Source organism: Pseudochaenichthys georgianus, chromosome 15 (assembly GCF_902827115.2).
Source record: "Pseudochaenichthys georgianus chromosome 15, fPseGeo1.2, whole genome shotgun sequence".
Taxonomy (NCBI): Eukaryota; Metazoa; Chordata; class Actinopteri; order Perciformes; family Channichthyidae; genus Pseudochaenichthys; species Pseudochaenichthys georgianus.
Genome location: NC_047517.1, coordinates 29,819,212 through 29,843,767, shown reverse-complemented (window position 1 = coordinate 29,843,767; position 24,556 = coordinate 29,819,212). Strand labels below are relative to the sequence as shown.

The following is a 24,556-nucleotide window of genomic DNA, read 5'->3' as shown; positions in this document are numbered from 1 at the left end:
CTTCAATTTTATATAAAAGACAGTTTGTTTTTATCTGTTTTCAAATAAACAAAGTATTGGCTTTCAGAATATTAAACTTGTTTCGGAAAATTCAGATGATAAATACAACTTTGAAGCTTCGGCATAATTACAAGCGGAGAACGGACTAATGTAACATCACAGCAAGCATAACAACAGCCGGTGTTTCTTGTGAGTGTTTCCCCGGTACACAAACACAAAAATACACAAACACACTCGCGAGCTTCCCCAGACCAGTAATACAAACGAAAATGTGTTTTCGGGTCAATGTGACTGATTTCGATAGATCAAATCACATTTGGTTTAGGCACGAAACATACTACCAGTACAAATACATTGCTTTCAAAATCGCTCTGTCGAATCAATAATTATATTTCGTGACTATAACACGAAATGCCGTGAGACTGGGTTGAATTACAACAGTGAGTGCTTCATCCTCTGAACACCACACGATGGCGACTGTAACGCTCCTCTGAAATAATTGTCCCCTGCAATTGTTATTATTATCCCTCAATCGAGTTCGCTATTCAGCTCGCTAACGTTAGCTTAAACAAACGTAACATGCAACGTTAGCCTAACCTAAAATGCTCTTCTACGGCGTACCTTTCATGTGGCTCGTCAGCGCAGACTCTCCCATCGTTATTTGTTGCAAACTTTGCAGGAGGCTACTCGTGGGCTTGACCCTCGTCTTGCAACCCAGTCTCACGGCATTTCGTGTTCACCAACACGTATTTTAATCTATTGATTCGTGTTCACCATCACGATTTGCCCCTTTTATTCGTGTTGCACAGCACGATTTTAAAAGCAATGTATTTCTACTGGTAACGTGTTTCGTGCCTGCAGGCTGCAGCACGTCTTTTTCTCCGGTCGGGTCGTGGAAGACCGGAAGCTGTGTGGTTCATAAAAATATGTTCTTACTCAATATCAAGCCACAGTTATTGCTTTTATTTTAAATCGTATAATTTCGGACTTTTGTTGTTGTCTGTGAGGAAAATAAATGGGGCTCAGAGCCTCAGGATACTGAAATCTGTATTTTTAAATATTTTTTTCCTTCTAATTTGTTATTCTTTTCAAAATAACACACTGTTATTTACTCACCAATAACACACAATTATCCTTGCTTTTATTTATTGGTTTAATTCCATAAACTCGGGCTTTTTCGGCGTCCGTCAGGAACTGAATTTCAAAATAAATATAACCGGAAACAGACGTAGGCATTTCGAGCAATTACCCAAGATCCTCAGCTATGGTTTTAAGCTCGCTGATTGGATGTGTTAGCCGCAATTCATGCTGGGATTTGGTGTTTATATTATATGAAATCCGGAAAACATTTAAAAAGTTTAAAATAATACTTAATTCCGAGTGCTCTTGCTTTTCTCTTTGAAAGTCATCACATAACGGCATTGTAATACACGGTTCGGCTGCATTACATATTACATATCTGCCGTAGTTCTTTATTTAGAGAGCCCTGATGAGTAGACCTTTGGAAAAACTGGAAGAAATGGCGCCGAAACTGAATACTTGACGTGGATCATAAATATATCAACAATTAAACAACATCTTCCATTTCTCTTCACACAATACATCTCCTTGCAGTATCAACACTAATTCGGCTGACTTTTACATTTGATCTAATTCATAGATAGGTTATATTTACACCATAACGGTGCACAGCTGATAGAAAAGGACTGTAGTTTTTAAAGATATTACTGATTTTCTTTGAATGTAAGAATGTAAATACTGAGTCTGAAATAGTATAGCAATATGCTGTAAAATGATGTGAAAGCATGCATAAAACTATACATCTTCAGATGTTGTACATACACACTAATAATACAAAGTTATTATGGCTGTGTGCACCTTGTGTGCACCTCCTAGTGGTTAAAGCACGTTATTGAATTATTGTACAGAGTACATACTTTCATAGGGGGAAAGTATAAATATAGAAATATAGAATATAAAAAATCAAGAAGATACTATATGTGATCTCTACAATAAAACAGTTTAGTGCAGGATGCACAGATATTAATAGGAGGAGGTGCAAAACAGAAAAACGGATTAACCTTTATTTAAACATTAAATATTAAATATTAAGCCTGACAAAGTAATTAACGTCTAATATATTGCTTTCCTGCAATGTTAACTATGTTGAAGCACTTATTTTAACTGATATTATAGACATTAATTATACTCTTATGTATGTAGATAGAATAAGAAATGTGCAGAATATGACAGTTTAATGGTGGAGGTACACACATATTGATAGATGTCTTGTAATGCACTGTTGAGGAACCTGTGACCCAAGTTTTTCATTCATTGCATAACTACACCGTAGTTGTGTATGATATGTCAATAAACCTTTGAAAATCTTGAAAGGGATGTGCAAAATAGCCATAATATACAGTCTTTAATTAACTATTTGTAGAGAATAACGAGTAATGAATATACTTTATGACTTGTTTCCATTCATGTCAATTGCAGATACATGTTTAGTCTTCTCAAGCACCAACTATCAAATATCTCTCCTGATTGTTGGCATTTGACAATCACCTTCCCTGAATTGTACTCAGGTGTAACTAAAATCTGATTTAAGGGTTGTTTATATTTCACATAATTAATCAGAATCTGCAAAGTAACTCAAATAAATGCAGTGGAGTAAAAATACCAGCTTAACCTCTGAATTGTAGTGGAGTAGAATTACAAAGTAGCAATGAGCTGTCATGTGGGTATATATTAATGCTATATATTAATGCTGCGCATTATGGACAGCGATTTTCACCCATTTATTAATTATATGTTTTACATTTGATAACACCAATGTGTTTACTAATGGCAACTTCTAATTGTGGGAAAAACGAAAACGTTCAGTAGAGACGTGACGTCCCATAGAACATTTTGCGAAACACAATAGCCAGCATGGCCAGCATGTGTAGTTCTTGGGGGGTGTTCGGTTCCAGTTTTGGATAATCTGGTGGTTTCGTTCCATTTCACACAGCTGTTTGACGCTCTGCAACCTTACGGGAACTGTAGTCCTAAACGATAGCTGGGGATTATGGGTAGTGTAGTGTCTTCGGCCATCCTAATCTCAGAAATGTTGACAATCGCAATGATGCTCGAAATGTCCCTTACAGGCCTACGTCTGTTTCCGGTTATTTTTATTTTGAAATTCAGTTCCTGACGGACACCAAAAAAGCCCGAGATTATGGAATTAAACCAATAAATAAAAGCAAGGATAATTGTGTGTTATTGGTGAGTAAATAACAGTGTGTTATTTTGAAAAGAATAACAAATTAGAAGGAAAAAAATATTTAAAAATACAGATTTCAGTATCCTGAGGCTCTGAGCCCCATTTATTTTCCTCACAGACGGCAACAAAAGTCCGAAATTATACGATTTAAAATAAGAGCAATAATTGTGGCTTGATATTGAGTAAGAACACGTTTTTATGAACCACACAGCTTCCGGTCTTCCACGACCCGACCGGAGAAAAAGACGTGCTGCAGCCTGCAGGCACGAAACACGTTACCAGTAGAAATACATTGCTTTTAAAATCGTGCTGTGCAACACGAATAAAAGGGGCAAATCGTGATGGTGAACACGAATCAATAGATTAAAATACGTGTTGGGGAACACGAAATGCCGTGAGACTGGGTTGCGTCTTAGCCATGGCTTGCATTTGTCTTCTGCTAGCCAACGCTCGTTGAAACGGCAGCCTCCTGGCACACAGTCATCTATCACTCATCAGAATGCCCAGGTCACACATCACACAAACACTTGCAGGTGCGGGAAGGCCGCAGCGGAGCTGTTTTATGTAGAAGCGAAGCAATTATTTTCTTTTAATCTAAAAAGCGAACTATTCAGTCAGACAGCAATATATTGTAAAAGTAAAGCATTTACATTTTCAAGCACTTTATCTCAATTTCAAGCACCATTCCCAAAATGCAAGCACTTTCCCAACCTTGAAAACACCATGTCAAATTTCAAGCATTTTCAAGGATTTCAAGCACCAACCCTGTTCAGACTTCCTCACAGAGCCCCTCCTCCAACACACACCAACGCGCACATGACCAATGAGAGATACATTTGTGCACAGATGGAAGGCTGACAGGCAGGTAGGCCATCCAGTTATTTTAGCCGGGCCGGCTCAGATGTTTGGTCGTGCTTTTTACCGCGCCACGGCTTCCACAGATGAAATTATTTTATGTATTTTTTGTCAAAGCATTTAATATATTTATTGCTATCGGGATGTTAAGAGCATTCCATGGAATATAACAAAAAGTGTTAAATGATGGATTCTTATTCCACTTGGATATTATCAGACAAGACCAATGAGCAAAAGATGGCTGCTCTAAAACAATAGAGGAAATCAGGACATGTCATGGTGTGTAGTCTTCCTGCAGTATGGTTCCTCTCACCTCTGTGTGCCGTGAGTCGGTGTGACGCTCTGTGATTCAGAGGCTGTGCAGCGGTCTGAAATAGAAGATTTCTCCACCGCATCAGTGGGAGCCTGAAAAACAATTCAGTCCATGATTAAGAACCGTTCATGATGAGGTGAAATCGAGCTAAACACTGCATAAGATGTATTTTTGATGTACAAAAAAGGTGGACCAAATATCTATGGTTATATAATGAAAGAAAGATAACTGTTATTGCTGAATTATATTTGGCTTTCGAGAGGGAAATGGGGAGAAAGTAGGAATTAAGAAATATTTGAAAGTAAAGAGAAGAAAAAAAAAAATCAGTGAGTGCTAAACTAAGGTGAGGAACACATGTGCTTTCTTTCTCTACCTCTTCATCCTCCTCGCCCTCGCTCTCATTCGGTAGTGGCACCGTGTACTGTGAAGAGGTCCTGTTGATAAAGAAACACTCAATAAACTAGAGGAGGCACACAATTCCTGTTCCAAAATGTTAGAGGATGAAGTAGGTCGGCAAATGCTTCTTATCTTCTTAAAATGTAGTAAACACTTGCAACACTTTGGTCCCCTTGTTACATCATTACAAGGTCACCACTTGTGTGTGGCAAAAGAAAAGAGCCTACCGTTGGGTGGTACACTTCTGGAGGCTTCTGGGTGGTCTGCTCTGGTGAGGGTGTCGCTCTGGCCCGGGGTCAGAGGGGGGGGAGATCACCCAGCCAGCCTCTGCGCTGTCACTGCTCTCCTCCAGAGGCTGCTGGTCTGGAATCAGCTTCTGAAGGTCAGCGCTGACGTCAGAGCTGGTTTCACAAGCCTGTGTGTCAGGACTGAGGAGAGACAGAAATAGAGAGAGGTGTGCACAAACAGGAGGAGGTGAGGAGACAAGGAAGTATCAGTTTCTAATGAGGCATGCTTTTTTAAAGGCTTCGTAAGTTATATATATCATAACATATGAACAGTTCATAAATCACAAGGTCCTTTATGGATTGATCAGTGTCATTAAAAATGACATGAATAAAATGTTGGTACAACCCGTTATAGGGGCCTCCGAATAATTCACCCAACTTTATCAATTGACTTCAAGGCAAATGTAAATTAGAAATGTGTTGTGTATCAGTCTGCATATCTCAGGACTAACAGGAGTAGATGTCCAACAAATGAAACCCAGAATAAACTGCTGGCCTCCGCGCCAGGTAACATCCAGCAGGTCACGAATCAGCAGCGTTTAATCTGAAGCTACACTATGACACATGAAGTCCGGATGAGATGCTCCAAGCAATAACAAGCACGAGCGATTTGCTGCGACGTGAACCAAAAACAACCCGGTCACGTTCCTGCTCAAAGCGCTGTGTGACTCCAGATCTGCAACCTGCAGCACACGGGTCAGCAGCCCAATGCTGCCTTTAGGGCAAACAGCTGAATGCATTATGAACATAACTTGCTTTTCTGCTGCAAGGCAAACTTCCTCTAACAAGCTCCATCCTAAAAAAGCTTAAATAAAAATAAAGGTTTCAAAACAACTGCAGACGGTAAATCTAAAGGTTAACAATGTTGCTATGCTAGATGCACACTTTAGCCTCTGCTTCTCAAACCGCAGATTTATTTATGTGTAGATAACAGCATGCTAGGAATAGTTATATGCATTATTGACATTAAGCAGCTACATTGAGTCTTAGACGTGCTTTATCTCACTCACTTGTGGAGGGTTGCAGCCCTTTGGTTGTCATCACTGAGGCAACAAGAAAACATCCTTCGCCAAAACATATAAACTCACAGCGGTGCAGCATACAGATTTACACACGACAGTGGACAGCTTGCTGCCTTCAGAGGACAGATCATTCTTCTTGATGGTCAACAACACACAAGTGTCGTCCCCCCCCCCCCTTCAATTACCGGTGCACACACACTCACTCATATGTCACAACTTCACACACATACACCATTAGACACAGTTCCAACTCAAATGCTAACATACACATACTGTATGTACTCAGATAAAACAGCACTTAAATATATACAAATCACTACAATACAGCAGAACTGATATTTACTGGCCCTTTGGGTTTAATGTTGAAAAATGTTTGTTTTTTTTATTTTAGATTTTCTTTTTTTGGGCCAGAGTGCCTTTATTCCAGAGAGGGTGTTACATTGAGAGATAGAGGGGAAGACATTGCCTGAAAACTAGCTACTGTAGTGACAACTCCTGTCATTTATTGCATCTCTGCGTGAATGATTAGATCATTTCACCTAAATTAAATCAAATGAAATGATGTTGATGGTTAAATTAGCTTCACATGTAGGCCTACTGAGTTCTGAACTTGCCAATTAGATCTAGAAAGGCCTTTGATTTAATTAAACACAATATATGCACTCCACTATGCTGTTGTAGTATTTACTATATCTGAAGCTCTTAATATGATTGCTCATATTTCAAGCCATCTTTTTCCCGGCCCCTTGCTTTGGATCATTTTCATCAACCGGCCCCATTCCAAACTAATTGAATAGCCCTAATGTCACACTCAAACACATCAGTATAAATGCTGACTGATATTAGCATTATCTCCTGATGTCAACACTGGTTTAAAAAAGCAATAATTACTCATGTGTATCAACCAACAGACCCCATTATTTAACATATATGTCTTGACATTTGCTGCATATTACTATTGATGAAAAGTAGCTTACTAAAACCCCTCTGACCTTTTTCTCAGAACTAGATCTTGTGTGACTGGTAAGACACAGAAAACAGATACCTGTATTGAAATCAAACCCCCTGTAGGTATAATTAGACTCGAATCAATATTGGCCTGTGAGACGTTAGTGCCAGACGTCAGCATAGAGGTCTAGACTTGACCAGACCCAAAAGCATGTGTCTTTTCGGGGAAAGACCAACATCCCAGTGACAAAACCCAATCCGACATGTGCAGAAGCAAATACCAAAAAAGGGCCAATTTCTATTTGTTAATGCCAAATTTAGTCAAAGGCTAACATTGTTAACAAAGGAACCATGAGGAATATGGCTACCTCGGTCTTTCGCTGCTGGTCTTGAATTTAAGGACATCATTTAATAATCCAATCATCCAACGTTTGATAGTTATTTAATCTTGCTCTGATTGTGAAAGTTGCCTGCCTTAGATTTCAGACAATATATTCTCTATTATCTAGAAAGATAGACAGTTGGGAGGAGGCAGCATCTTCTGCCTGCTAACAGATGAGAGTGGGAAGCTGTTAAATGAAAAATAATTGATATTTGTTTGCTCTGTGAGTGTTAAAAAAACAAACACTTAGAAGTGATGAGAACAGGCATGGCAGAACCTTTCCTTGCAGATTGACATGTGACTGAATTTAACACGGAGAGAAAAAACAGCCATTTGGCAGGCGGGCAGCTGGAGTGCATCAACGTGAGCTGTGGAAAGAAATGGAAGTGTCCGTCTTTTTTCTGTTATGCAAAACCTGGACGGCCACACACACACACACACACACACACACACACACACACACACACACACACACACACACACACACACACACACACACACACACACACACACACACACACACACACACACACACACACACACACACACACACACACACACACACACACACACACACACACACACACACACACACACACACACACACACACACACACACACACACACACACACACACACACACACACACACACACACACACACACACACACACACACACACACACACACACACACACACACACACACACACACACACACACACACACACACACACACACACACACACACACACACCTGTGCTCTTTAAACTGAGACGTGTAAGTATAAAAATACAGCCTGATAAGTCTTAAATCTGGCTGCCGTGATGTGCCATATCTTCGTAAACACTCATATCAAATGTTGCCGGTAGTTCACAAGGATATTATTAGCAATTCCTCATGCTTGTTTGTTTTCACTTACTGTCTTAATTACCTGAATTCCACCGATGGCAGATCTGTTTCATAACAAATGTAACCAATACCACAGAGCATGAGGTGAAGCGTCTTTATCTCCATTAGCTTCAGGCGGAATTCCCATAAACACATTAAGACACATAACTGTAGTGTACCCACATACATGGTAGACAGCCACACAATTAATCAGCAAGTGCAAGGCCATGTCACATGCTGTCTATGGGTGGACGAAAAAAGAAAATATATTAATGACATCTGATGTCTGCAACCTTGTGGCAACCCTCATAATTTTAAAATAGCCCGTGGCCTCCGAGTTCATTATGAGTTGGAAACGTTCCCCACAAGCAGATGTCAGCTAGTATGTAGATTAGCCATCTTCAATTAAAAACAATGTGATTTTACATTAGTCATTAGAATGAAAGGCAGCTTTACAGGCAACTGCACTTGTTTCTGGTGGCTCCAGATACTGGATGTGTTTCTGCCGAGGGTTTGTGACACAGTTGGACATCTTTTTTGACTTCCATGAGTGAAAGAAACCTCCAGAAGTTGGCCCGAATTCACTGTGAGTGATGTTTAGTCTCAGTGATAGAACCATCAACCTGACAACTGGCTAAACGATGCTGGAGTGAAATGCTACAGGGGAAAAACTCCTAATTATTCTCGCAGTAGAATATATCTGAAGGGAAAGGATTGTTTGTATTCACACCAAATGAATGTTAAGTGATACATTAACTGTGGCTAAGGCTCAGTTGCATGAACATTAGTAATTCATATCTGTATGCAGTTACAAAGTCACTGATGGTACCTGTTGAGTTGGAAACGCCTCTGTATTGTTTGGTTAACACCACTGGTCGCTGACAGTGAAGCGGTCTCTCCCTCCGGCCTCTGCACACTGCTCTGCTCTGAGTGACAGCTGCTGGATTGGAGCTACCAAGGATACAAAGGGTTAATACTCACATCTCTACAGAGGCAACACAACCTCAAGGTCAGGGACTGCAATGTGATACAGTGTTCATGGTTATACTGGACTAAGGCCAATCATTATTTATAAAGAGTATGAAATGACTGATATGTATACCATAGTTTGGCAGTACTTACCTGCTGTATATCATAAACACCGAGTAGGGTAATAAATCATTGAGCATGACCTGGAATAAAATGAGCGGTTAAGCTCCATGGCTATCATGTTCAGCAGTAAGTTTGCTGCAGGTCTGATGGTGCAGATTACATTAAAAAGGGCTAAACCACCAACAAATCTCACTTACTGTATTCACTCTCGCTTTCAAACTCTGATAAACACCCTATAAAACTCCCACGTGCTATTATTATCATTTTTACAAGCCCACTGTGTTATCTCCGAAGGCCTGCAACCTTATATGAAACTATATCTATGAATAATCTTAGTTACGACAGGCAAAACAACCATTTTAAGACCTTTATAAATGTCAGACTGTGCACAGATGAGATAGTTATGTTGTTGATAAAGGCTGTGATCTTGTTGATTATTTTTGCATTAAAATCACAAAGTGTAACAAGACAGATGACAACAATTGATCAGAGAGAAACCATTTTTGATGAAGGATAGAAGAAAAAAAACATGGTTCACCTCAAAGTGTGAAAGGGCGGATAGGGTCGGAGGAGGAGGGGAGCAGGAGGAAATGGAGGAGGCCACTGTGTCCTCGGCTGGGATTGGAAATAGATCCTGGTGGTGCCTCAGGAGATGGTGCAACAGGGCATTACACACATTCTGATCGTCCAGCATCCTGGGTCCCGCAGGAACACTGCATACAAATAAATCACAATGTACATACAGTGCAGTACTGTGTAGTGCAACAAATATCATGGAAATGGGTCCACCTAGTGGAAGGAGGCAGCAGTGAACTGAGATAAACTGCTCAGACAGTATTAGGTCAATCAAAGTCTTACACTCGGGAAAGTCCATCACCGATCACCCACTAACCAAATTAAAAAAGTCACGCTGTAAACGATTGTGTAATTTCACTGTGACGATGACAACTTTCAGAAATATGTGCAGCTTCTGGTCATTATATTTACAATACAGAGATAAGCGCCACCTTAAATAGTCTCCACATGTTTACCTGGAAGCAGCTATTTATTTAGATAAACTGCTTTTGCTGACATCATCCACTATATATTAAGGATGTTTATAATGTGTGCATGTTAGGTAAAGGTTAACATAGCATACATCCAGGGAAGAGAATGGGAAACATGTGAGTATTAATGGATGTGTGTTTACATAGCAGACGAGTCACGGGGATGACCGGAGAAGTGTTCCACATGGATTACATTACAGGGAACAAGCTGTTCGGAGTCTTGGTTGATAAACATGCATGAGTTATTGGGTGGGGGCCAAATAAGCCGTCACATATGCTGCATGGCACGAACATGTGCTCCACTGTCTGTCACACCAAGTCATTTATGTGGGATTGATGGCAATATAATTTCCATCTTGGACAAAAGCAACAGAAAAATTAAGTGGGTTACGTTAAAGTGGTGTTTACATTATTTTGCAGCATGTATCCGTCATTATTACCCCCATTTGTACTAAACCATTACACTATTATTCTCTTTCTATGTGAATGTAAATCCAGAAAGAAATGCAAAGGACAGTCTCCAACTCTCTGCTGCTAGACCCACCCCTAACTTTTTCCAAGCATCTCATGCCAACTCTTTCTTCCCCTTAGCTATAATCATAAGCACATGACATTTTCCCTTCAAAAGCAGAATTGTATGGTGTGACTAACACCACATTCTACTGACATGCTGTTCACGTCTGGAACAGAGCAGACATAGATAGACTGGGAGATCAAGGGATGGGGGCAGTTGAATGGGTGTTGACGACGTAGGATATGTCCTTTCCAACCATACAAATCTAATTGTCGAGTGTGTCTCCCTAGAGATTGTGGTTGTTTACAATGATGGCTATGTTCTGTAAACAGGAGGGGGAGAAGCTGGAGAAAAAAATCCTGATTCATCCACACCCATTTCCTTTCGGGACAAACGTGAATCCACCCAAACTTAGTGGTGCAGAAAAAAAGACCAACTGAAGCTGGTAAATGGGACCAGAACTGGGTTTGTTTGATTTCATGAGAAACTAACAAAGTGGGTTTTTTCTCTACATCTGTATTTGACTACGACAAACAACCATAACCATTGATTGTGCAGGAAACATCTGTACTCTCATTTGCTGACGTTTACATTGTTCTTGATTACACTTTTAGAGAAATCCAGCTGTATCTTTCTTCAAAACTGTGGGAAAAGCAATATTTTGAAAAGTCTAAAAAACGGGTTTAAGCTTAATGTCAGAGTAAACACAGAGCGTACAGATTTTATTAGAAGGACAGTGTGTCCAAGTTCAGGTCTTAAAATGTGGCTGTAACAAAAACAACTTACTGAAATATGCAAGGCCCGAAGATTGTTGCCAGATTTTCCACAGGCATGTGATTATATTCTCTGTGAGCGGCCACTCTGGACAGGAAGTGGATGAGGTACAACAAAATAGTGAGGTTGTCATCAGGCAGGCGGCAAATGTTTTCTCTCAGAGACCGGTTAATCTCTGCCTCATTTGCATATCCTTAAAAATAGACAAACACATCACAACATTAATTAAACTGAATTCCGCATGTATGGATATTCACTTCTACTTCTTTGCAAGGATTTGTTTTGAAGATGAAGTGTTGGACACATGAAAATCTTCCAAGAAATACAGAGTCTGACAAACATTGGATTAAGAACAACAACCATCCTACAAATTCTCATTCTGGCTTTAAATATTTGACTTTTAATCTAGTGCTTCAAGACACACTCATCAGAGTTTAGACTATCTTCAAAGCAGGAGATAAACTGTTTGTATAGCAATTATGTTACTGATTGGCGGGCGACTGTGGCTGCGAGGGAGTGCGGTCGTCTTTCAACCAGAAGGTTGTGAGTTCGATCCCAGCCCGTGCAGTCAACATATCGATGTATCCTTGGGCAAGATACTTAACCCTGAGTTGCTCCCGACGGCATGGCCAACGGTGTGTGAATGTTAGGTCCTAGAGCAAGTGGTACTGCTCTGTATGAATGGATGAATGACATGTAGTATGTAAAGCGCTTTGAGGGGTTGTAAAGACTGGATAAAGCGCTATATAAGTACAGTTCACTTTATTCTGCTCATTTTGTGTGTTTGTTGCTGTCATTTATATTTTGTTTAATCATTTAAATGTATGTTGACTTGGTTTTCATAACTTCTCTTTTTTTATCTTAAGTACTAGAGAAGCCCATTGTTTAAGGCTGTGCCTATTTGACCTTTCCTAAATCAAATCAAATAAATACCTTTGAGGCTCAGAACCAGCTGTTTGCGCTGGCGTTCAGGAACTATGGCGATTGGCAGCTCCCTGAGGAAGAGTTTGAGGAGCGACGCCACGGTGGGGACGTCTCCCTCGTGCTCCATGTCCACCCTCTCCCCACAGTCTGAGCGCTGCCTCAGCTGCCTGGTCCGCACAGCAGACCCACACAGGCGGAACAGCCCTCTGTGGTGCAGTCCTGAGGTCAAAATCAAGTACACACACAGGAGATGTTTGAGTATTGTTTTCCTTGAGAGACCAATATAATGATGAAGGATATGAAGAGAGAAGGGATGTGCTAAAAGGGACTTTAAGAATAGCATAGGACTCATGCAAGAATGAGCCTCAATTACCATTCTTATCCAGGAACTCCACCATGTCTCTTAGGACAACGGGTATTCCATCGACCATCTGCCCGTCCTCTCGCAGTGTTTCTAAGGCAACGGCAAACACACACCTTCCGGACAGTTCAGGCTTTGAGACCAGGGTGAGGGCAGGGGGCTCCGGGCTGACCTTAGCACAGGGCCTCAGGATGCTCACTGAGGACGGGTCGCTCTGCATGGAAAGAGGACATGCATGCAACAGCTGATTCACAAACAGAAACATTACTGAATAGACAGAGGTGTTATAAAAGTAGTGAGTTTTTCATCTCCAGCGTGTCTTACATTTTAAGGGGGTCATTCATATGTTCCCAGTGTCCTTATTGTAAGTAAGATATAGTGGGCTATGCATCTCAAGTTGCAAAATAACAAAGACAGAGGCATTTTTCAAACGCAGGTTGAATGGTTTTATGCATTCAGCTGCTGTGTGGATATGACTGTCTCAAGTCATGAAAACGGTCTTGACTGTAGATTTTATTATGTAGGTTTTAAGGAGTACAACTTCAATAGGCTATAAGATATAGTGGATCATTTCAAGAAATACAGAAGCATTTTGTTCTGCTTTAACATGTCATATTAAGAGGTTAAATTAGCTGGGGAACAGTGGAACAAAGTGTCCACTTCTATTACTTGACCAATGTCATAAATGTGAAAACGCTTGCTGATTATCAATACAATAATACACTCAGTGAAGACACAATGGCATATTTATTGATATCGACATCTTGATATCTTTATTCTTGATATTGAAATCGTGTTGAATAAATGCTACAGGCCCAAGTCCAAACATTTAAATATCAGATCTTGTACTAAGTAGAAGTACCAGAGTGTAGGAATACTATGTTACAAAAGTCCTGCAATCAAAATGTTACTCTAGTAAAAGTACAACGAATGCAAAATGTCCTATTTCAGAACAATATATATTATATGTTTTGATTATAATGATTGATGCATTCATTTGTTTATCAAAGCTGGCTAGTTTTAATCACTTTGTAGACTGTAAGGTAGTTAGTGCATTAAATCCAGGTGTAACTAAGTCTACATTTAGTGTGGTTTATATTTCACATTAATAAAATCTGCAAAGTAACTAAAGGGACTTACTAAATGTAGTGGAGTAAAAGTACACGATTTACCTCTGAATTGTAGAAGGGTACAAAGTAGCAAAATATTGAAACACTCAAGAAAAGTACAAGTTTCTCAAAATGTAGCCCAAGTGCAGTACTTACTAATTACTAAAGTAAACACCACTGAATAAAGATACATCCATTACATACATTTCACAACAACAGCTGTCTTTCTGTGTGGTATTTCATGAAAATGAAACTGCTAAGAAGGTAGTCTGCTCTTAATACTTATTAACAAGTACAACTGCCCTACACAAGGTGTAATCAATTGGAAAATCAACTGGAAAACACGGAGCCATGTTATAAGACAGCAGCTAGTGTTCAAAACTTACACAGAGTGACACAGAAGCGCTTGCTCCCATTTTTCAGCTCACCGCACCGGGACTACTCTCCATATCTCAAATGTAGACGTATTTCTCCCTCTCCCGCGACATAAATAATGCTCCACTCTCAGAAACTCCCGGGAAGTCCAGCCAACAACGACCCATCGTTCTCACATCCAAACGCTAGGCTTGCAATAAGTAATACATGCTGTTAGTAAAATGTTTGGGCTAGCTTACTTCCTACCTTAATGTTAGCTCTCTTGGAAATTGTTTATGTTGCTAGTCACGTGACGAGTAACCATGGGGACCGTTGATAGGGTTGCCAGGAGAAGGAGAAGCAGCTCATGAGGATGGAAATGGTCGACTGACTTTGTATGAAAGCTGATTCCCCCGGGAGCAGTGTGTAGTTTTCCTGTTAGAGGAGGTAAAGTGGAAGCGGAAGGACGACATGTTTTTTTATGTTTTCATGGGAGATTTGCCCGAATTGTGCCCCTGCATAACAAGTGCCACATTTTAAAAATAAATGTCTGTAAACTTTTGTTGTGGTCTAAAAAACATAATACAAATAATGGAAACGGAAATGATAAAAAAGGAGTACTGTAAAAAAGGTTATCATTTAAATATGAATACTAACAATAAATAAGAAAACTTTTATTATGTTAATATTATAAAAAAGAAGTGAACAAATTATTTTTTTTAAAGTGGAATGAATTAAGAATTTAACGAAGAAAAAAAATAGATTTCTTATTTAAATTAGGCAAACACCTAACAGGTATATCACACACTTGACAGTTTTAAATGCAAATATTTTATTGGCAATTGTTTTCATTTTTTTTTTTAAATAAAACAATAATATACATGAATATTGTAATACTGGCATACAAAATAAGAATGGCTGGGTATCTCCTCTAGTTCAGTACTATTTCTAGCTTATCTGCACCTTGTAAATACTCTACATCACAAAAAGCTATCGTCCCAGATGTACCCTTGTGCCTGAAACTGGAACTATCAAAAATACATTTGTAGTGGTGTAACATTCAAGTGATTCTAAAAGCCTATTGCAATGTCTTTATTACAATTATTACCACAATAATCATCTTCCAACGTTAAAAAAAAAAGTTTTTTACAGCTCTATGGCCTGTTTTGTGCATATATAAAATGCAATAGCACATAGGACTTTACAAACTATTGGTAATATAAAAGTTTATCAAACAATCCATAGAACACACATACAAACCTGTGCACGTATTTGACCATGCGTGTGCAGACAGGTACACACACAATGCACACGTAAACATATAGCACACACAACAATAATGGGAAATGGGAAAGGATCAGCCCGGTCAAAATGAATCGCTAGCAGATGTCATGATAATCATGCCACAAAGAGCAACATGCTGTTAAGGTTGGAAATACAGTAGGATCTCTTCATTGTCTTTATATGTTTTTGAATCAGCATCACTTTTTCAAAAAGTCTCTCATTCTTAGAAACACGAGGTATGTGGAACTCAAAATAATATTTATAAAGCAAGGCTTTTGAATTGTTCCAACAGGCATTATGTGTTGACAGGCATTGACTATCATTGATGCTTTGCAAAGTTACATAGTGGTCTAGATATGAAGTATATTAAAACCATTAAAATGTGTTGCTAAAATGATGATTATCAAAAAGCGCTCTCTCTCTCATCAATCCCTGTATATTTTCTGTTCCAGTAAGATTCCTCGGAGAATTCTTTGTGCAGTTTCAGAGTGGGTTGAAATGTTCTCATTGTGTTGAATTAACAACCAACAATGTTTTTCTCCCAGGTAATATGAACAACAATATGTCTATTTTTAAGAGCTACAGCGAAGAGAAAATAAGTGTTATGTAAACACAATGCAAAATTTGGGAGTTGAACAACATTGTTCAGTTCACCTCGTAAAATGAGGCAATAATTAAAGTCAACACAGGTATTACAGTCAAACCTATAAAAAGATCTGCACTATTGTTTGAACCTGAGAAATGCAGGCAACGTACAGAAGAAAGGCCAGTATTTCAAAACCTCTGGCAAGTATTTTGGTATATTAGAACCTGGCAGCAAAGGTAAGGAGGACACCTGCAAAGTCAAAGAAATGAAGTCCTCCCAGAGAAGGTTTGGGTATCAGCGGAAAATTGCTTGGCAGTAGGTGTGAGATATGAGTCTTTATGAAAGGTGTTTAAACTCAGGCTACAGAGGCAACTTTGTCACAGTTGCTGGTGTACTGGACGTCTTGTCTGTCACTCTCAGAGGACTTGGCGGACTTCCTTTTCCAGCAGGGCAGGTTTAGCAGAAGGAGAATTACCGCTCCCAGCTCCACACAGCCCCCACTGAAGTAGAACGCCAAGTCATATGACTGCGTCCAGTCAAAGAACCACCCTGGAAAGTGATGAGAAGAAACAGACATTGTGAGCAGAGTCAGCAGGAATTCTCAGCACATACAGCAGTCAGCTATATTAAGACAAGCTGGCTCTATTGAAGTCAACAAGCCCTTCCTGTCTGATTCAAAATTTGTTTTTTTTATTGTCTCTTAAAACATGGCACAATGTTAGTTATTTTTAACAGAATAAAAATATCTACAGACCTCTATCCAACCAATACAATTGCAAATGTAGATAGCCTTCCTACCTACAACAGGGGGTCCCAACATGATCCCAAAGCCCCCGAAGAACATGAGGATGCCGTGGGCTTGAGTCAGTTTGTCCAAGCCAACGATCTTAGTGGTAATGTAGGAGGTGAGAGACCAGTTTCCAGAGAAGAAACCCAGGATGAAGGACAGGATCTGAAGTCCCAGATAACTCTTAGTGAGAGGGATAAGGAACAGTGTCAAACCTCCAGCAAACATGGTGAAGGCATACAGAAAGATGCCATTAATCCACTTGATGTCCACCAGCATACCCAGCAGCAGTTTACCAGCACAAGAGGCGATAGCCCCTATTGATACCAAAGGAATGACACAAACTTCTTCCATGAGTCCTTGGCTCATCGCCACATCCTCTATAAAGAGCACAGGAGGGAAAGCCCCCAGACTGAACAGGAAGATGCTAATGCAGAAGGACATCATCGATTGGTCCTGCATGATCTCATACATGGAGTGCATGTACTTGGAATACGCCTGCTGCTTCTTCTTGATGACTTTAATGATGGCCAACCCAGCCAGGAAGCTGCCTTTCTTCTTCTCTGTCTGAACGGCTGAGTCTTTTGTATCAATGGTGATAAGCATCTCCTTCACCATCAGAGATTTATCTGGAGGGGTTGAGGTTGAACCTGCTGTGATTGTCAGGTCATCCAGAGGGGGCTTCTCGAAAAGCTGCTCCTCTGTGTTGCGTTCCAGGGCGGCCTTCTGTTTGAGGTAGTACCCTGGCATGTTGAGGGGCCTCATGAACCCAGCGCAGGCCATGAGGTTTAGTGCTATGGCTCCGATGATCAACAAGCAGCCATCCAGGCCGTACATCACGATCAGCTCGTTCTGAGCGGAGGCATATATGAACGCTCCAACACTTGTGCCTGGTGAGAAGAGAAAGATAGAACATTTATATTTGTGTTAAAAAGAGACATATTAATCTGTAAAAAATGAAGCCACTATGTATAGAATCTTACATTTCTTAATCTAACACATTTTAAACACAACGGCATACATATTTCTTTCTGTAGAAATATTTGACATCTTTATAACAAACTGGTACAAATATTATATTTAAGCTTCTTAATGTCTTCCCAGATTGTAACCTTTTTTTGACACAGCCACTTGGGCCGACCTAATGACTTTAATAACATGAAAAAGTAACTGAACTAAATAAGGATGAACAAAATGTCTGCCCACAGCTTTCTAACGACTAGTCAAAATATAAATGTTGACTAGTCTAAAAGCAAGAAAACTGTAAAAAATCTAATTATTCTATAATTATTCTTAAATGACTAATTATTATATTTTAAGTAGAGGGCTCTGTTTCACCTTTAACACCACCCAACAGTGATATCACAGTGTACTGACACACCCTTGAGTACACTAACACAGCATATTAAGACTATGAGATTGCTCAATAGTTCTGAAATAATAATGGAATGATTAAACTGTCCCATAGCTTCAAAGTATATGACAACGTTCCCAAACCATTAACATCCGAGTTTTGATTCCAAACCAATCCAGATATAGGCACTGGTCACCAGTGCCTTTGCTGCATTACAGATGTTTACCTCAGCATCCCAAGGCTCCCAGCAGCTCATACATGAAAGAAGTGAGCATGGAGAAGTGGTGTGCACCCAGTGATCGCAGGGCAGGGGGGGCAGAAGTACCTGTGGTGACAATGCCGAGGGCAAGGCCGCGTCTCTTGTCGAAGTATTGACAGGTGATGGTCAGCGTGGCTGCGTACACCAGACCGCAACCCAGACCTATGTAGGACAAAACATAAAGACAGGCAGAAAATAATTGCCATTAGCTCAGGTTAAGGGGGGGCATTCAAGCTTTTCATAAACAAGCTGCAAGTGTATGTTCAACCACAGCTATCATCAAAGTGCATCTCTAAAAATAAATAACTGTCTTGAAATATGCATGGCCTCCCCTATCAGAGATGCCTCTTTGAAGAGGCCGTGCCGACAGTGAGGGGGTTCACAAGGCTTAACACGGCTGAGCTGTCTCTTAATGCGTGATAACAGGTGGTGTTGGGCAAACGCCGACACACTGGTGAGGCTGCGGAGGCTACAAAGGGTGACATGGGGATCAGGCTAAGCCATATCATTACTTTTCTGTCAACATGCCAACAAATACAAACAGCAATGTCAAACAAAGAGGTGCAAGTGTCACGTCTCAGTGTGATTCTACATGCTGTAAGTGGAAATGGTATTCACTTAAATGGTAATATAGGAGCTAGTCAACTTTTTAATGTTGCATAATAGTCAGAGTTGACATGTACCCTGCTTCTTTAAATTATTATACAATGTGCTTCAAGATTCTCATATGTAAGAGGGTTAAGAAGCTTAGTAACCTCCCATGACAAAACATCAAACTTATTATTTTTCTCACAATATAAAGACCCAAGGCTCTACCTGAGTGTCTTTGTGAGAGTATTACAGTGTTTCCAGGGGTACTTGAGGATGACCATCAAGTGGTTCCTTACCAACCACGATCCCATAGGAAAAGATGAGGAACTGGACATTGGGAGCAAAGGCACTGAGCATCAGGCCGCCTGACACCATTACGCCACTGAAGATGGTCACGGGACGAGCCCCAAAATTGTCAACACAGGCACTGCAGATTGGACCTGGGAGAAGTTAAAAGGACAGGGGCAAAGAAAAGAGACGAAAGGGGGAGAGATACAAAGAGGGGATAAGAGAGTGACAATGGGAACAAAATCATTTCTAAAACAAAACAAAATGATGATATCAGGCAGCTTTACTGGTTGTGTTCTGTATAAAGGCTTCCTAAAAAAACAAAGATTACTTGGCTCATTCATCATGCTATTTTTACTGTTTCCTTCCTTGCTAACCGGGGGAAGTGCAGTGTTGCAGCTGTCAGACAGCTGGGACAGGCTTCCAAGACAATTGGCACGGACCAAAGCCGGATCTGTCCAGTCATGATTTCCACATAGACCCTTTGAGAAAGGCGATAGCAAGTAACCGGGGTAGGGGCTCTGACTTAAGCGGAAAGACAACTATTTATCACTGATCCTGTTTGCTCAACACAATCATGGAGCTTTAATGTTTGTTCACAGGCCAGATTTGACTTTGAATCCACAGGTTCAGACTCTTCTCTTTTTCTTTATGTATTACGTTTCATACACATAACGTTACTTAACAATTACACTGTTTGTTAGCTCTCTGTGTTTTCTCTGCCAATCTGTCCCTCAATCTGTCTTTCTTTGCCTCCCTCTACGGTCAGATTAAGGGCAAAGCGATCCTTCCACATTCATAGGATCGATGACTCACACTAATTCTGCTCTCTGAGAATAACAATTACAGCAACTCTGCTCAGGGAGCCACATCATTTACGTCATTGCCTTTTCTCTCTAGCCAACATGATGTTATGCATTAACTCCCTGACACCTGTAGTTGATAAAGCTTTAGTAAACAACTTCCTTGGTATTTCACATGGATGTCATTGTTAAGACTTTGATGAAGCATCGTGTGTCAGTTATCATTGGTATCATGTGGCATTGAGATTGAGATGGAACACAAGCCAAGTGTAAAGGTGAGTGTTTTCTGCTCTGCTAAGCAGATTTGGTGTATCTTCATAAATGAAACGTCAGCAGATATATTGCCCATAAGCAGGGCCGGTTTTTGGCATAGGGCGCCAGATCTGGGGGGGCGCTGCGCTGGTAACAACATTCATAATTAAGTAAATGTAACACCCTTTTCACCCCGGTTTCACGTTTCATTTGCCCTGTACGATGGGCGCTGTAAGTGATGAAAGTGGGGGATGTTGGCTTATCTGACGCCCGCAGCGAGTGTGGGAGTGAGCGAGGGAGAGAGAGGGTGCACCGGTACCGACGCTGTTGTTATTAGCATCTGGTGCTAGCTACTCTAACGGATATAAAAAGAAGATGTTTCTACAACAACGGTGGAGGCTGAGAGGCTCAGTGAGGTAAAGGACTCTGAGTGTTTAGATAGTTAACTTTAGTCTAAGTTATCTCAGTGGGTCTTAAACATTTTGATCACAATTTATGTAAACAAATATTTCCAAGGCACTTATAATTATTGGGATAAACAGGTGTGAAATCATTTCAATACTATAGGACAGTAAACCAAAAATATCGTTTAAAACTGGAGAGATAAAAAAATATGCATAAATAAATAAAGTTAACTAGGTAAAATAAGATGTGAATGAACAACACAAATAAAATAGGCCTAAGTTAGGCCTACATTTATTTGTTATTGGCTATGGTAGGTTATTGGTTATGATCACATACTTATTTGATTATTAAAATGTAAACTGATCTTTTTCATATGGGTGTTTTAGAGTTGTATGTACCCCCTACATAGTCTCTAGTAATTGTGTCCTCAAAGTGCACCAGATTGAAGCATTTTACTTTAAAATGTTCAAAAAAATCAAATTGGCTAGAACCGGCCCTGCCCATAAATGTTAGTCATGCCAAAACACCAATTTACTGCTGAGCATGTAATTAGCAAATGCCAGAAACAATTATCAGAAGGAAAAATAGTGCTGAAAGATTTTTACATTTTTTTCCCATTTGGCTCTATCTCTGTGAAAGGACGCTGTAACATGACTTCGCAGCTGTATCATTACTTTTGCTAATCTAATTAAACTGACGTTACGTTTTGTCTCTTTAACCCTATGTTGGCCCATGGGGAGGATCATTGCATTATTACAAAGTTCACTACTCACTTGCTATTAGCCCCACTCCGGACACCAGGGAGCCCACCCAGGCCGTCATGCCTTTGCCCTCCTGGAAGGCATTCAGCCACTCGGGGTAAAGGACGCCCACGGACTGGGGTGATCCATAGGCCAGGAGTTGGGCCATGAAAGAGGCGCAAACAATTGCCCATCCCCAGCCTCCGTCCAGCACATCAGTAGAAGAAGCCATGACACTGATGTTTCTGCTGCCCCCTGGGGTCTGCTACAGCTCAGGCAGAAAAGGGGGTCCTGTGGATGACATAACAACAAACATTCCATTTGTAAAATTGACAGGAAAATTATTATTTTTCAAATAATCAGCAACAGTGTTTATACCGGACCTCAAAAATGTACACTTACGTGTAGCCCATAGACTGTAGCCTTGATGTAGTAAAGGCTGCTGCAGCAGTCAGCCTCTGCAAACAGGCTAGTCACCTGTGAGGTCCTGAACACTGACTGACTGCAAGTTACCCACTGACAACTGGCCCTTTTGTTCCTGTCTCTATAACCACACCTTAGAGGAGGAGAAAGTAAAGAAAGCTGCACTGCTTCGAGCCCCCCTCCTGCACCTTTAACCTGCCTCCTCCATGAGTGAGCGTTGACCCTTAAAGAGAGACTCCACTGTGCTGACTGATGTTTTAGAGCTCTCTCATAAATAATTTGTACCCCAGAGCAACTTCAGACATCACTGCAGCAACATCAACTCTTGTTGGTCACACTTAGTTTGTTTACAATGAGACTTCCTTATGTGGGGTTGGTGCAAAGCTCCTTTCAGATGTGTTTGCTTACACAGCAGGTTTACAGCATGTTGACAGTAAACAGATAACTTTTCATTAAAGTTAAAAGACAACAATATCCTGACGAAAAGTATTGTAGGTCTTCTTTAAATGCATGACATCTTCTCTATTCTCTAACAACAATAACCGTAGTTTCTGACCATATGTTATCTTATTACTTCGATACAAACCCAGGCACACATTGCTTGTTATTCTTGTTATAAAAACACATGCGGCACTCACCTCAGCATCTACAATAACAGCAGCAGGACCCTGCCGAGCCGCGCGCTCTGCGGGAACTTTCCATGTAGGATGGTTTTGCCAATAAAATCCCTTCTTACAAAATAACTACAAAAGACATAACCAAGCACGCGGATGCTGCAGAGCTGGGATATTTGATAGCCGCGTGTCAAGTCAGAACTCTGCTTCAATAAGGCGCAGGGTTCATCCTTTCCTGTGCTTTGTAGCCGCGACAAAACCGGTTCAAAGCTGTTCTTGCTGGTCCTGCAGCCGCTCTAACGCAGCTCGAGGAGGAAAGGCGCTGCTTCCTCTCGCGCGCGAGGAGCGCACCGCACAGCTGCATGTGTTTATGGCTCAGACTGAGGACTTGTTGTTTTCTCTAAACTACATCGGAAATGTTACGTATCAGAATAAATGCACACGTACAGACACAATAATTAACAACCACAACAACTGTTTACCTGTAGGTTTCCGGACCAACTCAAATTCTTATAATAAAGCACTTAAAAAAGAAAAAGTTAAAATTAGAATTCAGTCTAGAAATCATATAGGCTACACATCTTTAAAGTGGATGAACTCATATTAACATACTTGTGTCAAGCTATAGGCATTGGGTTCATGGCTACTGACGATGGGGGCTGGTAGGCCAATGGGATACTTCTCTCAGGAACATTGTTTTTACTGCCAGGAGTCCAGTCTGAACCGGTTGATGGATGTAATAACAGCTCCACAGTGCACCGGCAGCAGGGACACTGCCTGGAGTCCTCTTCCTGTTGAGCACTGAGTAAAGAAAAAACGCACAAACTATTGAATGAAATCACAAAGCACTAAAACCTAACAAGAGGTTAATCAAGTCTTATTATGAGAATGGTCCAGAAATAGGAAGCAACATGTTGAGAGCCTATGCTACTAAGAGTTAAAAATAACCTGAGGGAATACAAGAGAGGATGGATGACGAAAGGATATACTTAGGGTTCTGGTTCATTAGGAATATGTCAATCACCTTTTAACACAGAATGGTCAAATTAAATAGATGGCAAGGGGGGGAAAAAAGGGAATGATAAACCTACACCCTGAGAGAATAGCTTTAATTGTATAACACATCTTGCATTCATACTGATTGGATAAGAGCCGAAAGCGCCTTGGTCACATTGCTGCAGCAGCATCATAAAGTTATCATCATGTGATTGCACCCATTCTCATAACCTCAGGTCAGAAACACAGTGGAACCAAGTCAGAAGGAAAAAAGTCAAGTAGGGCAGGAAAGAGAAAGATGAAAGATGAAAGAAGAGGGGAAGAAAGAAAGAACAGGGGAGGGATGAAGAGAGCAGGTCAAACTGGTTTTAACACTCAATGCACCTTAAATTCTTCAGGAACTTTGATGCTTTTTCCCATAGTTGAGGTCTGCTGCCAGGAAGGGTCTTACAGAACAGATTTAGGCTTCATAATCCCCTCCTGCCGGAAAAATTATGTGGAAAAAGAACAAGGGAGGCACAGTTAATTGTACCTACTGGCATAGCATTGACATGTCTAAACCAGTATCAACCAGATGTAGTGCATGTGGGGGACAATGTGTTGGATGTGAGGGAGTGTTGGGAGTGAGAACAGGAATGACACG

At 40.5% G+C, this 24,556-nt stretch overlaps 2 protein-coding genes across 4 annotated transcripts in view; both read right to left on the bottom strand.

The window, feature by feature from the left end:
- Positions 1-15,007, bottom strand: part of LOC117459808 (protein FAM13A-like) — a 28,107-nt gene extending 13,100 nt beyond the window's left edge. The window contains exons 1-9 of one of the 2 annotated variants that reach the window (XM_034100936.2): positions 14,799-15,007; positions 13,081-13,282; positions 12,717-12,926; positions 11,796-11,976; positions 9,988-10,162; positions 9,187-9,308; positions 5,057-5,257; positions 4,807-4,867; positions 4,434-4,525 (exon numbers count right to left, since the gene is read on the bottom strand). In XM_034100936.2, coding sequence (XP_033956827.1) covers positions 4,434-4,525; positions 4,807-4,867; positions 5,057-5,257; positions 9,187-9,308; positions 9,988-10,162; positions 11,796-11,976; positions 12,717-12,926; positions 13,081-13,138 — 1,100 coding nt within the window. In that variant the 5' untranslated portion in view covers positions 13,139-13,282; positions 14,799-15,007. The other variant, XM_034100935.2, reaches the window with a different exon arrangement.
- Positions 15,008-15,346: 339 nt separating this feature from the next.
- On the bottom strand, positions 15,347-23,187 carry LOC117459726 (monocarboxylate transporter 9-like). 2 transcript variants are annotated; one of them, XM_034100810.2, is made up of 6 exons: positions 22,942-23,187; positions 21,914-22,171; positions 19,689-19,832; positions 18,868-18,963; positions 17,200-18,078; positions 15,347-16,950 (listed from the first exon to the last, which is right to left on the bottom strand). In XM_034100810.2, the coding sequence occupies exons 2-6, from the start codon at positions 22,110-22,112 to the stop codon at positions 16,757-16,759; spliced, it is 1,512 nt and encodes a 503-aa protein (XP_033956701.1). In that variant the 5' UTR covers positions 22,113-22,171; positions 22,942-23,187; the 3' UTR covers positions 15,347-16,756. The 2 variants fall into 2 exon arrangements, with proteins under 2 accessions (XP_033956701.1, XP_033956700.1); XM_034100809.2 differs by lacking the exon at positions 22,942-23,187 and adding an exon at positions 22,283-22,539.
- Between the last annotated feature and the right edge of the window lie 1,369 nt (positions 23,188-24,556).

Excerpts from the sequence above, each read along its gene's own strand:
- LOC117459726 (XM_034100810.2), bottom strand. The coding sequence starts at position 22,112 with ATGGCTTCTTCTACTGATGTGCTGGACGGAGGCTGGGGATGGGCAATT. Across the intron at positions 18,964-19,688 it reads TTCCTATGGGATCGTGGTTG|GTCTGGGTTGCGGTCTGGTG; the intron begins GTAAGGAACCAC and ends TGTCCTACATAG. Across the intron at positions 18,079-18,867 it reads CCTCGGCATTGTCACCACAG|GCACAAGTGTTGGAGCGTTC; the intron begins GTACTTCTGCCC and ends TCTTCTCACCAG.